Here is a 14,702-nt window from a genome sequence, read left to right on the forward strand (position 1 = left end):
GACAAAATAGAAATAAGAAACTATAATTATTAAAGAAAAACTTAAATGATTATTTCCAAAAGATAAAAAAACTAGAAACTTCTTAAAAGTAGACTAAAAATAAGAAAATAAATGATAAGAGTGTAGAAGGCTTCATTCTTACCTCAAAATGTATTATTTACCTAAGAAGTATATGGCGACATTCTATAGGACCTCCAAAATATATTGACTTTGTACAATACATATTTTAATTAGTAAGATAAGTTTTTTATATGAACACTACATAATTAACTTGTTCTACAAGCTACAAACAAGTATAATACGTAATTTACTTATTGACCAATTTTGTAACCTATTAATCAATTACAAATACATATAAAATGAAAAAAAAATTTATGAAGCTTCTAAGAAGTTTTTTTAAAAGATGTTATGAAATAAATTTATTTTTATCTACTTCTTTTTATTTATATTATATAATAATAATTATAATAAATATATATCAATAACATTATCTCCTTTTTTGAGGACAAGTTCTACAAGGAGTAGTGATCGTATGTTCAAGAAGTGTAGGTACTACAAATTATATTTGCCACGTATTTTAATCTTTATTTTTTTTGAAGGTAGTTGATAGGTCCTTTTAGTCATTAGTAATGCTTTATTCTAGGATAGAGAGACCATCCAATTATTTATTCATTATTGAGACTTTTGTAGCTTCTTTCAAACAAAAAATTTGTAACACCATTAGGAGTCATTTCTACTTCCAATAAAATTATCAAATATCAAGACTCTTGTTTCAAATCATAATATCAAATATATTATATCTCACCATCTATTTAAAGAAGAACATGTCATTTTTTGAAGGTCTTCATTCATATCACATCATCTGAAAGGTCGTAATAATTTCAACGTTTCATTCAATAAGTCAAAAAATGATGGATCTTGAATTGAATCTATTGGCTGTTGATTTTTTATCTCTTTAATGCCATAATTACACAAAAATTATAAAGAAAGATAAAAGATAGAATATAATTTTTTTTTTAAATTATGTTTTTTTTATAGCAAAGATTTTCTATCCTTCATCTTAGTTTTTATAGATGTCATTAATGAAAAGCTTTGATCTTCTTTAGTGTATTTGTAAGATTTTTTTGCTAGATACTATGTATATTTATTAATATTATATCTGAGCCAATGATTAAGATATTTCAATCTAAATTGGTACCACTTCAAATTTAAGACTTGTTTTACCTCAAATTTTTGATTATTATCCACTTCTATAAGATACATTGATATTTGTCTTCTTCTCACAATATTCTTTGTCTTACATGGCTCCAAAAGAGACATATGAAATACATATGAATTTTTATAAATTCCAATAGATGTAATTAATAAGCGACTAAATTCACTTGTTCATAATTAAAAAATGGTCTAAGTCTATGGTAATTTAACTTTTTATAAGAACAAATATTTTTAATATTACAACAAAGTAATCATACTTAAATCCACAAATGTTTTTCTTTAATTTTAATATATATGGTCCAAATTTCTTTTTTTTCTATCCAAAATATATTATGATATTTTTTTAAATATGTATTGATTACATATTAATTGAATATAATTAATGATTCTTGAATAAATTGATATCTAATTCTATGTCTCTTTCTTAAATTTGGTTCATTAATTATATACTTGATATGTTTTATAGTATCAATTGATAATTGGATAGCTTTAGATTTTATCTTTTTTTTTACCATAGTTTTATATTTAGTTTGAACTTTGGCCTCAAGTTTCAATCTATAGTTTGTAGCAAGTCTACCATTTGCTACCATCTCTTTTAATTTTTTATAAGTCTTTCTTCAATATATTTCTACTGCAACATCTCCATCCATGCTTATAGCTAAATTCTTTAGAATTTTTATCAAATCATCATCTAAACCTACTTCTTCTATTATTCCAACTATGGCTTTATCATTTAAAATTAAATCTATTTTTTTAAGTTTTTTTTTATTTCTTCACCTTTCTTCTATTTATAGAATCTAAATCTTTAATCTTTTGAATATTTATAAATCTATTATTAGTCAAGTTTTAAAATCTAAAATTAATATTATTTATATTGAAATTTGTAGATGATTCATTTGTATCCATATGTCCCTATGCTATAAGGATACTCTCTAAAAATCTACAAAGTTATTTCTCAGCTACAAAGGCATCTCTTTTAGTTGTTTTTTAAGCTTTTATCAATAGATTTTATAATAAAAAATTATATAATTTTTCTTCTATCCCAATTACAAATCCAAGTATAATGTGAACCATCATCCAAGACTCTAGTCTCTATTATAGTAGCTATAATATAAGATTGACCAAGTATTATTAGATATATAATAGAATTTTGTATAAAAAAAATTTGTTGTACTTCTACATCTCTAATCCTAGTCTTTATAGCTAGACAATCTCTATATAAATTACCTTATTAGTTGTTTTTAGCTCTAATTATCCAACCTTGGTTGATATCAATTGGCTACTTAATCTTCTCATATATTCATCATGATATGATATTGATTTCACATCCATGATCAACTAAGGCCAAAATTGGATCTTTAGAATTCCTCAACTTCACATATGTTTCTATAGTAGCTCTAATCTAATAAGAAATTGAATAGTTATTACTTTCTATTCCATCATTATTACATTTAGAGTAAGTATTTACACATGTTTCTTATGCATTCTTCTTTATTTCTATAGATCTCATAGATATATATTCTATTTGATGTTTTTTTATAGCTTCAATATATTTAAATAAAGTATCATCTTTCATATCAATCTTACCTCCAATATTTGGCATTGCAAACTATGCAAATACCTATCTTATCTCTTTTTCTTCATCCATAGTTATCCATATATCTAATACTTTTATTACAATAGCTTCAACTATCATCTGTTTCTTTTTATTTATCACATTAATGAACAATTCATGGAAATCTTTTTTAGCTATACCAAGAGCCTCTCTTAGAGTGAATTCAATTTTGGCATTCAAGGTCCTCTCCTCTAAAATACTTTTCATATTTATAGATGTCTCAATGTTAGATTAAAGCTTGTAAGTAGGATTTTTACCTTTAGATTTATTTGTATTATATTTTTTCTTTTCTTTGTCTCTCACCTACCATTTTTTTAATAATGATGTACTATCAAGATAATAGTTACAACTTCTCTAATCATGGCTTCTATAGTTGGTAAAGAATTAGCCTTAACTACTTTTTATTAAAGCGCAATAGAGTAAGACTCAACTTCTTTTCTTTTTATGGTATTACTCTATGATATTTATTCCTCCACCAATTTTTTTATGCTACCATTTTCAAAATTAGTCTTCAAAGGTTCATTTGATCATATGAATCTTATTCTACCCTCCTTGAAATATACAATAACATTCTTGATTACAACCTTATAACTATCATACTTACCACGCTTATAGTTGGATTGTCACACCATATACATCTTTCTACAAATTCTTTTGAGCCTTCAATTGTCTTTGATGAACTTGCCATTTAGAATTTTTTCAACTTAGTCATTTCCATCTTCAAATCTTATATGATTTTGATCAATTCTTAAAAAGTGTCATCTTTAGCAGTCTTGATTACCTTTCAAAGTTACACTAGATTTTAAGATGTAGGCATTGGCTTTAGCCTTGATATTAAACTATGAGTCTTAATCTTTTTTTGTTTAGTCAAAAGCTCCATTATCTCTTGTATTAGCCTCCAATTATTCATAAAATCACTCTTAGATGTCTTATCTACTAGATAAAAGAACATCTTGTCCTCCAAATACTTATCAGTTGCCTATAAGAATAATATAGTTTTTTTTTGTTTCCAAAAGCTGCTTCTTTTGTCATAGCAATTACTCAAATTTAATCTCAAATTTCTTGATTAGTTCATTTGAAGCTATTTGATTTTTTAGCCTTAATTTAATCCACTTCAAAAAGGTGTGTTTTGTCATTATCTTTGAATCTTCTTCAAAAAATTCATCTTTCAAGAGTTCTTCAAATTTCTTCTATAATATAGCCTCAATATGCAAATCTTGCACCTTTTCTTTGATTTTTGGTATAACTGCCAAATCAAAGATAGTAATCATCTTTATTTTAGAAACTTGATGTACCTCCATTTCATATGTATAAATCCTTAGAAATTTAGTAATGTCTCTTCCATCAAACCTTCCAATCTTATCCACCACTACTTATAAAGCTTTGGTAGTATTTCTATCCTTTCTATGCACTTGTTGCTTCTCTTTTTATAAATTGAACAAATGCCCTAAATAAATCATGAGTACTTATTCTACTTGATAATACAAACTCTAGGATTTGATCTCTTATCTTGACTTATTGAGAAAATTTAGTGCCTTAAAGCTCTTTAAGTAGAAGTACAAATATATTAGAGTAGAAAGAATTTTCCTTAAAAAAATGTTAAGCTTTTGGCTACCACTAATTATTCAATCAAGTGTCAAAATAAAAAAGCACCAAATTTTTATATATAATTTTTTTCCTATTAGGATAATTATATCAATACATAAGTCCTAAGTACCAAAAGACATCCAAAATGTGATAAAAAAATTCTAAATCTTGATATATTTTGAAGGTGATTTTTTTTCAAATTTTAATAGATCATATTTCATGATCGGATTGTCCAAATAAACTAAAATTTTACATGAACTATTGATATATTTTAAACAACTACTAAAAAAAATTTCAATAAAAAATTTATTATGGATCTTGAAATATTCCCAAAATCCTAACCATAGCTTCAAACCCTTGCTTATATATACCCATGTAAAATTTTCTTTATATTTCATAAAATAAATACTTAAATACCATAATATTTTGATGTATAGCTTTTTAACCTAATAATACATAATTTTGGAAATTTTGAGCTAAAAATTCATTCAAAAACTTAAAATATAGTTCCAACCATTACTATCAATAAAATGGCTCACTTACTACATTTCAATTATATACGTTATCTTCAATGTTTTATAACTCCTTCATATAAATTCCAAATATAATAATTCTTTAATAAAAGATATAGGTTTTGAAATCATTCTTGTGATTGTACCTCTCAAACTCCAAAAGCTATTATATAATTTTTTTTATTTCTAAAAGAGCAACCATATATCTTAAAAAGACACCTTAACTTTAAATGGCTATAACTTTATTACCTCTAACTCCAAATCCTCAAAAATTTAAGCACAAATTATAGTTCAAATTTTAAATCTTACAATCTTTGCTTTTAATTTTTGAATGCATCTTTTGAAGTTGCCAAAATCCTTGTTATGGTTGTAGATAGCCTCTTGACAATCTATTGGACATAACTTTTAATCAATAGAGATGAAGTTCCTCACAAGTTGTCTAAATTGTAAAGCATACAATGTTATAGATTGATTTCTTTGTTGTAAAATATAGATCTTGTTTGTTGCAACATGAACTATATCATGTCCTTCATACATTCAATGAAATTTTATCAAAAAAACTTTTAAGTTGTGTAATATTAAATCACATTATTCAAGAAAAGATGAATACCATAATAATGCACAATCAAAAAGTAGTGTTGTAATAAACCTAACTTGTGATCCTGAAGTTGGATAGCTTTGGATTTGAAGTTCAATTATTGGTTGTACTTGATTCATGAATCTTTAAAACTTTGATCTTATATCATCAAACTTCTCGGATAAGTTAATTCTTGGTTCTCTAATATTTAAATAGTGTTCTACCATAAGAAAAGGAACATGATTTGGTACAAATATTGAAATATCTTTAATTATTTCTATATCTTTATTTTCTAATATTCTTGTTTGTCTTTATAGTGGTAAATTGAGTTGATGCATTGTAAGCATTAATTTCTTCAATTATTCTTGCATTTGCGCCATTACACTCTTTATTTTGAGAAGTTCTATTATAATAATACCTATAAGAAAAAAAATGTCTAATATTGATTAAGAAAAAAAAAAAAAAAAAGAACTTGAAAACAAAAAAAAAAATACTAAAAGTAATACTAACTTAGAAGAAAATAATTTGTAACTTCTAATATGCTTATGTCTTATCAAGAGAAAACAATACTCTATTCTTAATGAAGAAAAGATAAAACTTTGATATCATAAGCATATTCTTATTAATTTATAAAAAGTAAGAACTCAATGAAAATAAATAAAGAAGTGAGACTTTTTCATAGAAGTATCATAAAATAAAAATAAATAAATATATATATTAAAAAAAAACTTATATGATAATTGCCAAAAAACAAGAAAACTAGAAACTTCTTGAAACTAGATAAAAAGTAAGAAAAGAATTGATAAGAATGAAGAAAACTTCATTCTTGCCTCTATATATACTATCTACCTAAGAGATATGTAGCCACATTCTATTAGATTTTCAAAACATGTTAACTTTGGATGACACATATCTTAATTAATAAGACAAGTTTTCTATATAGACACCACATAATTAATTTGTTCCATAAGTTAGTAACATGTATGACACATGATTAACTTATTGATCAAATTTCTAACCTACTTATCAACTACAATCACATGTAAAGTCAAAGCAACATCTATGAAGCTTTTAAAAAACTATCTTAAAATATGCTATGAAATTCATTTATTTTTACCTACTTCTACTTGTTCATATTACCTATATAATGAATACAATAAATTTATCTACTACAATTGTTCTTATATTCTTTCATTTTAATCAAATTCTTGTTAATTTTTTAATTGAAATTCTTTTATTTAACTTATTTAATTTTTAATATTTAGTTTTTATAAGTAAATTGTTTTATAAAGAATTTATTTTTTAATAAATAAAATCTAATATAAAATATAAACATTTTAAACTTCTAATTTATGTTTGTTTTTTATTTTTTATAGCATTTCAAAATACCTGCTTTAGAATATTTTTTTTTATTTTTAATTACATATAATTTTATAAATGATATAGTTTATATTCTTTAAAAATAATAATTAATGTTATACAAAAAATTGATATAACTTTAAAACATGTTTTAATGATAAATCAATAAAAAATTTAAAAAACATATTTTGTTATAAATTTGTATATTACTCATAAATCTATTTTTATAAATATTAACTTCTATTAAATATAGAAAAAAACTAAAAAATGCATCTTTGAAACATGATCATTTCTATAAGGACATCAATATGTTTTCTAAACAATATCAAGTAATTGCTTGTAAATGATACAAAAGCATTGCATTCTTGATCAAGTTTATGCTACTTTGCTGATTACAATTTGGGGTGTCATGTCTGCTTCCGAAATCAACGAATCTATTAATACACCATTTTCATATTTCACAGTAACTTCAATTCCAGGTTTCACAATCACAGTATTCACAATGAGCATAAACAGGATGGCAATCAGGATTATTGGAAACAACGACAACAGAACAGGGTGGGAGGAGGCTAAGATCGGGTCCGAAAACTGGAAGTGGAATGAACTCCAGTAGATTGACAAAAAGATTGAAAGAAGAAAACTAAGACTTGCGGTGGTCATGGACAACTACCTGATGGATCAGAATCATGGAGTCCAAGGAAACCGTAACAGAAAGTTGTTTAGAAAGGCCTAGCCTGTTTTCACCCTGAGCCATTCCCAGATGGCAATTTCAGCGTCGAAATTGAATACCCACAGTTTGGAACAACATGACATACTTGATCGTTCGGTGCCCACATCATCCGACTTCGTTAGCATCAAGTGGAAATAAACGGAGCTACATTGTATCTAAGCACAAGAAGTGCGCAGAGTAATGGCAGAGGATTAGTGAAAGAAAGTCCCCACAGTTTGTTTCAAAGCGCCCAGATTTGTTGCTTCACCAAGTTGGCGAGACATGTACCTCCCTGTAGAATGGTCGCTGGAGATGAGGAACTTGGATCTTAAAGCCTCCACCTTTTCAATCCTGCACCAAGACACACAAACAGACAAGGATTACAGTTGGATCATTTACCGAATGGTTGATAAGCTTTGCATTGGTTTCACACGAGGGGAAATGAGCTTGCAAATGCTGTTGGTTGTCTTTAACTCATCGTCGTCTTTGCCCTTCAGTGCAGTCTCACCGGACTTGCTGAACAGCAGATGCATGGGTCCGAATGGGGTGTCGACGCCGACGGATCCCTCCATGGCGTACCCAGTGCCTCTCCCTCTGAGGATGTCCCACAGAGCACCGCCGAAGTCCTTGGGTCGAAAGGTAATAGGCACCTGCAAGGTACCAGAGCCTTAACCCTTCACCGTAGTTGCCTCCCAAAGTCTGGCCTTTCCAATAGAAAGGTCTGCAAGCTGCAGATCGTATACGAAAGAATTTATTCCTGAAAGGAGAATTCATGACAGAAAATTGCCCCCCGTCACTGAAGGTGTCACACTCAGCTTTCGCAATCGGGGGGTCGAACAATCGAAAGTGCTCAAAATTTGACGGATAAAGGATACAGGAAATGAAGAGAAAAGAAAAGAAAAAATGGTATCAATGTCGAATTTGTTCATGTTCTTGAGAGTCAAATGCAACGTAGCGGAGGTCTCTTCCAGCGAAAGGTGGTCCCAGTCAATGTAATCCAAGTCTACATCTGGCTTGTGAGGAACGAGAATCTCTCCCTTCTCCTCCAACGGAAGAGTGATCCTTCCAATCACCGGAACATCAATCAACAGGGTTACCTGCAGCAACCATTCGCAGTGCTTCCTTCAACTTCCAAGCATTCACCACTCGGTTGCAGACAACTCAAAAGAATCAGATAGAGAGAGGAACACATAGCATGAAACCTAAAATGCATCCTTAACTCCACATACCTTGCAAACATAGGGCAGCACTTGACCAGGTTAAATGTCGATTAATGTGTCGACGATATCTTTATAGATCAGAGTAAGCGGGATCTTCACAATCTCGGAGCTGTGGGCATGAATCGTTCCAGCGTCAGGGATGGTGCCAGAGCAGAGCTTCCTACCTTCACTCGAGATTTCATAGATGATGTCGATCAGAGGAATGGGGATGGGATTAGGGTTCGTGATCTTCACATCTATGAATACCTCAGCGTGCTTCGTGTCAATGTTGAGCACATTGAACCCTGCAATGTCAGCGTCGGGAGTGCCCCAACTTAACAGTTCACCGATGGTCTGACCCGTCGATGAAGCTCATCACTCCACCCTCCTTGGTCTTGTCTTCCTCCTCTGCAGGCTTATCCGATGCTCGATCTTCAATGGTCACTTCCCCAACGTTCTGTGTCAAAGCCACGACATCCTTCTCTTCATGGTCCGCCATGATTTGTGTTTTCTAGTCAGCTATTTTCCTGCAGCCATTTGACCCAGCAGGATTAGGCGAGATTGTCCAAAGAACTGTGATCTGGCACGTATCCCTAGAAACGACTGAGGTTCCACGCCACAATGGTGCAATGTGAAGCATTAAGTATGTGTTTACAGCGATCGAAGCAGGAGATAAGAATAAGAAACCTGGTGTGTTCTAGCACACTGCCACAATGCTACACCTGCACCGAACGACCCACGAAGTTCAGGTAGGTGAAGGCACCAGCCGCGGTTTCCATGGATTGTAAGCATTGAACAGGTCGGACCTCGGATAATCAACACCACCATTTAGGAGCTAACAGCCAAAATGTGGACGAGCTTCAGCGCAGAACAAGCTTTCTACACTATGATAGGCATCCAAAATCATGAAAAAACAAAACTTCCTGTGCTCATGAGACAGCAACGAAGCTAATCCAATCGAAACCGTAAACTTAGCACACAACATACATTGGAATATACGAATGGCGAGGGTCAGAAAAGTACGATGATGCAAGCTAGCGCAAAACAAAACACCACCAAAAACACGTACGAAAAGGACTTGAAACCCACCGCAATCGATCACACCAGTGCTCGCTCTGATCCAACCCCACTATTTGCAACCCAGGAAATGGCGATCGTGCAGTGGATTAACAAAACCACAATGACGGAGAGCACTTTCTAGAACAGACCCAAAAGCTCGTACAAAGCTCCTCACTGAGGAACAAGTTGAGCTGCAAATAGACGGTAACAGTGCTGGCTGCAGAGCTATCGGCTCTCCATCCTTGGATCTCTGGCGCACAGCTTCCAGCTACCACTCGATTCAACGGCAGATCACATCCTGTCTCTAATCCTGCTCTTGACTCTCTTGAGAGTTCCTAAATTACCGAACTGAGCATTTGGTAGATCAATGAAAAGTAGATACAATGATTTGTAAATGTGTGGTGTGATAGTCTTGATAAATTTCGTTGGAACGCGTGAAACAAAAAGAAATCCAAACAACAACAACAACGAAGAAGTAGAAGAAGAAAGTGGAAGAAAATAAAATAAAACAAAAATGAAGATAGGTAAAGAAAAGATACTGTACACATAACTACTATTGTTGCAATCTGATTTTTACGTGAAAGCCGAGTTCTTGGTACCACAAAAATCTGTTGACTTAGAATTCTGGTTTAAAGAAAGAATCAGAAAGATGAACAACACACAAAATGCACAAACCCAATTAAAGGAACGACGGACGAAGAACAGTGCAACCAATTGCGTCGGAGCTGCCGCTGCTGCCGCCGTCCCTCCCCGGACGTCACCATGCGTCTTGAATTGGACTGGCAGCAGCCCTTAATCAAATTGAGCATGCATTGTGCATTCCGTAAACTCGGATTTGATGAAACATGAACCCATCTTCTAAAGGGTTGAACCGCGGAGCACCGATTCCCCCACACCCGCTGGAAGGATTTATCACAGTCGCCCGGGAATTCCTCACACCAGGGCTCAATCGCCTCAAACGTGCTGTGGCGGCGCTCATTCCCCACAGCTTGCGAGAAATTGTCGTCGGAGGAGGACGGCTCTTGACCAGTCTCGCACGTACAGTTCGACAATTTCCTGCAGGTAAGGCCATTGATCGAGCTCCCCACCTGGACCGAGTCATGCCTCAACTTCAGAACTCCCACTCGTTTGCATCGTGATTGGCGCAACCCTACCAGGAATTAGTACACTTTCGCAGCTCGGTTACGCAATTGTCCTGGACCGGTGGCAGTTTGTGTGCGCCAGCGATCAAGGAATGGCTACTTTCCAAAGTGGGTTTATGGTGAAACCCGACCGGCCTTGAATCCACTCACCGCGGGACGATTTCCCAGAAACGAATCCATTGCGTTCAACCAACTGGGCAAATGGTGAGTGCATCGTCTCCTTACTTCGTCAATTTTTTTCTTGTCCTGGCATTGAATCTCCGGTATAATTTGGGTACCTCATTTGCTGCCCCTGTTTGATCGCTTCTTGTGGACGAGGCTCGCTCGCTGCCGTAGTGATCTTTTTGAGAATAATGCTACACTGAGCGAGTCCCCAGAACGTTGCTGTGCCATTTCTCACTGTCCACGGTTTATTCTCCAGAGCCTTGTTCTGGGAGTGAGACCGCAAGCCATGGCCATTTAGGGTGTCATTGGTAAGTTTGCGATGTAGTTGAGTTTCTTCGTTTCGCTGTTGAAACCTTGTAGAAATTGGTTTGTCGCAGATACTAGAGTGGGTTTGAACGTGGGTTCAACATGGTGGGATTCGTTGTGGTGGCAGAGTGAGCGTCTAGTGATCGGAGGAGGCGAGGCGAGGCGAGGGGAGGGAGGCAGCGAGAGTTGAATTATGAAGCCGGGTTGGGATTTTTTGTACTGGTTTGCCGGCGCGGTGTGGAAGCGCCTGATACGGTGGATTGAGAATTGCTTGAACACCGCGGTCATCGTTGCAGACGCGCTCCGTGAGGGCGACATTGAGCTACTTCGAGTTGCTTAAACCACATCAGTAAGATACGTAAAGCTCGAATTTGCAAAATGCAACCTCTTCTGCGTTGTGATTCTGTTTGACTGCTTCTCTACCAGCTGACCTTTACGGAATTTGGGTTCGGGCTTCATCGCTTCTTTACACATCTTGTGTGCTCGTCTGAAAATTTGTGGTGGTGCATCAGGCTTAACAGACTCTCGTCCTCCATTTCAAAACCGGAAACAGTTGATGCTCTTCGTATACAGTGGTCTCCCATGAGTGAATTTTCGCATTTCATGGCATCTGCTTGGAATTCTCTGATGGATAGTATACCATCGTTAAACGAAGTCTTATGGTCCCTCCTCTTGTTATTGCTGTGTCAGCGCCGCTGTATTAGACGATTCTCATGAGCTAAGGCATTGTGACGGTTTTTATCACCAGTAGATCTGTCCCGTCGCCAGTTCGTCAAAACAATCTTTCATTAGGGGAGCTTGTGTGGGGATCTGAATCTTGACCTTTGAGAAGTTGAACATGATAGACAGTTTTCGTGAGCACAAGAAGGGGATCAGATGGTCACTAGAACGTCAGTGCATGACACTCGAAGGATTCAGTGAACAGAAAACATAATCCGTAGTTACCATCAAAACCATGGGAATTGTGGGGACCAGAGAGTGCAATTCGTTAATTTGTTTAGTTTACGTTAGATTATTATATTCAAAACCTACATTTGCATGACTTTTTAGACTGATGAATGTGTTTGTAAGCCAGTCATTTCTCGTTCACTGATTAATTATTCCATAAGGCGTAGTTGTGTAAGAAAACCTGAACCTTCACAACAATGTTTTATTTTTAATGTTTTATTTCTGGTTTATGTTCTCAGTTCGATGGTTGGCAAATAGCTCATTCCGCAAGACTTAAGAGAGGACTTGGAAATTCATGGCGAGCAACAGGGGATGTCATTCAACTCGCAGCTAGCGAGAACTGTAATAGTTTTTGTCCAAGTTAACGGCAGCTCACGCACAGAATATTAGCAGAAGGCTGAATATATATCGTTGGCTTTGTACGGGTCTTGAAGGGCGTGGCCTCATTGCTTCTGCAGGCAATGAGAATAGAAGCTCCAGCATGTACCACACAGCTCACGGCTATGGCTATTCTTTGCTGCAATGAGCACAGTATTCATACCTTATCATTCCGATTCTGCGATTAATTAAACCGGTAATTCATCCTGTGGAGTGATGGCCATAACAATTATGTCCAGAAGCACAGAATTTGGTGCGAATGAAGTTTTTTTATATTGAAACCTGTGGAATAAAAAACAGATTTATGTCCTGAGGATTCATGACTTCTAATTGTAGAGGGTGGAAGGAAATCCATCCGGAAAAAAGTGTGATGCTTTTTTTGCTATATTTGTGGGTGCTCTCTCAGAGTGGTCTGTTTGGTGCTTCATTCGAGATGAACTCCCAGTTCTTAATTTAGTTCCATGTCCAGCCAATCATAGGATATATTTGCATCTTCAACCTCGCTGTGTCAATTAACCTTATTTTTTATGATAACCACGTGACTAGGAGGACCTGCCATGCAATCTCTTCAGCTTTTTCAAGGTTAGTAATCCGTTCCTGGGGGGCAGGCCCTCCGACTTTGAGCCTCCTTACATCTGTCGCGTTGAATTCCGCTCAATCATGTGCTTAGAAATTGCTTTCACTGGCAGACATCACAGCAGTGATGTGACTTCAATGTACTCAATTACATGTGTCTCAGTGTGTCTATATTTATGCAACTATATACAATTTTATACAAAACAGTACATAAGATTCTATAAATATATATATATATATATATATATATAACCAGTTTTGTAAATAGTTTTATATAATCTTATGAATGATTTCGTATGTACGTTTGTATGTAATGCTGGTATGTTTGTGAATTGAGGAGTTTGACAACAAGTGAGCGGTATATGCAATTCTGCAAAGAAAGTTAGGAAGTTCTTCATGGAGTTGTGTGTTATACCTGCATTGGTTTCATTTGTCTTTCTTTATTCACCCAAAAATTTGTGTTCCTTAACGTCTTGGCTTTGTTTTGATGTCATTCTAAAGAAGAAAAAATAGAATTTGTATATATAATTGGTAAAAATCCTCTTATTTAACATAAATATTAAAATTGAAGAAAATGTTTCTTACCAACTCCAATCCATGTTGATTATCATGCTTTTAATTACAATTCAACAACCAAATTTAGTTGCATGTTATTATTGAAAGAATATTTTATAATCCAAAACTTTAAATATAAGACTCTTGATTATAATAAGAAGAATATTATTATCTTTGTGACATTTTTTATATTTTTAAAAGTAAGACTTATAAACATTAGAAACTAAATAGTGCATATAATTAAACTCATACAACTTTTAGAATTGGATCATATAATGAAGTTGAGCTATTTTTATATGAATTTTTGTAAATAAATATTTATTATCATAATACTTTTCAAATAAATAAAAGAGTTTCTAGGTAGACACTTTTTACTACGTAGACAACTCCTATACTATGTACCTTTGTATAAACACATTAAAACTCCTATTTAAATTAAAAAAATATGTAAAATAAATTTATAATTAAAAATTCTCTATATAAAAATAATATTCTTTTGAAAGTGAATGAAAAATCACATGAATGTTATTATATGTTTTTCTTAAAAATTAAAAAATTTATATAAATTATTACACATAAATATTTCATTATAAATTTACCTTAACTTTTTTTGTATAAATAAGAGTTTTACTATGTGTATGCACTAGTGCATGGCACAAGGAGGAGAGGAAGGTGTCTGCTTAGTTGAAAGAGGTTGTTTACCTCGTAGTTTCTGTAAATAAATTAAAAATATATATATTTTTTAATTATAAAAATCATTTTTGTAATTTTAACATCTTTAATAAATAATAAATAACCTG

General features: G+C 33.0%; 2 protein-coding genes across 11 annotated transcripts; one reads left to right on the top strand and one right to left on the bottom strand.

Moving 5' to 3' along the window:
- Positions 1-7,442: 7,442 nt before the first annotated feature.
- On the bottom strand, positions 7,443-10,511 carry LOC112286165 (uncharacterized). 5 transcript variants are annotated; one of them, XM_090252735.1, is made up of 6 exons: positions 9,863-10,511; positions 9,461-9,495; positions 9,041-9,300; positions 8,804-8,903; positions 8,083-8,671; positions 7,443-7,925 (listed from the first exon to the last, which is right to left on the bottom strand). In XM_090252735.1, exons 5-6 carry the CDS (start codon positions 8,346-8,348, stop codon positions 7,787-7,789), a joined length of 405 nt encoding a protein of 134 aa, XP_090108861.1. In that variant the 5' UTR covers positions 8,349-8,671; positions 8,804-8,903; positions 9,041-9,300; positions 9,461-9,495; positions 9,863-10,511; the 3' UTR covers positions 7,443-7,786. The 5 variants fall into 5 exon arrangements, with proteins under 5 accessions (XP_090108861.1, XP_090108863.1, XP_073392059.1 ...); XM_090252737.1 differs by lacking the exon at positions 9,461-9,495; XM_073535958.2 differs by having other exon boundaries at positions 8,049-8,671; positions 8,804-9,300.
- A 17-nt stretch (positions 10,512-10,528) lies between these two features.
- LOC112286163 (uncharacterized) lies at positions 10,529-13,087 on the top strand. 6 transcript variants are annotated; one of them, XR_012218094.2, is made up of 5 exons: positions 10,529-10,894; positions 11,043-11,178; positions 11,396-11,447; positions 11,573-11,794; positions 12,633-13,087. XR_012218094.2 is itself a non-coding variant. In XM_024527807.3 (3 exons), exons 1-3 carry the CDS (start codon positions 10,678-10,680, stop codon positions 12,649-12,651), a joined length of 372 nt encoding a protein of 123 aa, XP_024383575.1. In that variant the 5' UTR covers positions 10,529-10,677; the 3' UTR covers positions 12,652-13,087. The 6 variants fall into 6 exon arrangements, 1 of the variants encoding a protein (XP_024383575.1); XR_016504605.1 differs by lacking the exon at positions 12,633-13,087 and adding an exon at positions 11,958-12,487; XR_016504604.1 differs by lacking the exon at positions 11,396-11,447 and having other exon boundaries at positions 11,517-11,794.
- Positions 13,088-14,702: the final 1,615 nt, after the last annotated feature.

The sequence above is a fragment of the Physcomitrium patens genome, chromosome 8 (assembly GCF_059467195.1).
Source record: "Physcomitrium patens ecotype Gransden chromosome 8, ASM5946719v1, whole genome shotgun sequence".
NCBI lineage: Eukaryota > Viridiplantae > Streptophyta > Bryopsida > Funariales > Funariaceae > Physcomitrium > Physcomitrium patens.

Bases quoted from the DNA above. Each gene is read 5' to 3' on its own strand.
- LOC112286165 (XM_090252734.1), bottom strand. From the start codon at position 8,348: ATGAATTCTCCTTTCAGGAATAAATTCTTTCGTATACGATCTGCAGCT. The intron at 7,926-8,082 runs GTGAGACTGCAC...GTCTTGGTGCAG, and splicing joins TCTGCTGTTCAGCAAGTCCG to GATTGAAAAGGTGGAGGCTT.
- LOC112286163 (XM_024527807.3), top strand. From the start codon at position 10,678: ATGAACCCATCTTCTAAAGGGTTGAACCGCGGAGCACCGATTCCCCCA. The intron at 10,895-11,042 runs GTAAGGCCATTG...GACCGGTGGCAG, and splicing joins AGTTCGACAATTTCCTGCAG to TTTGTGTGCGCCAGCGATCA.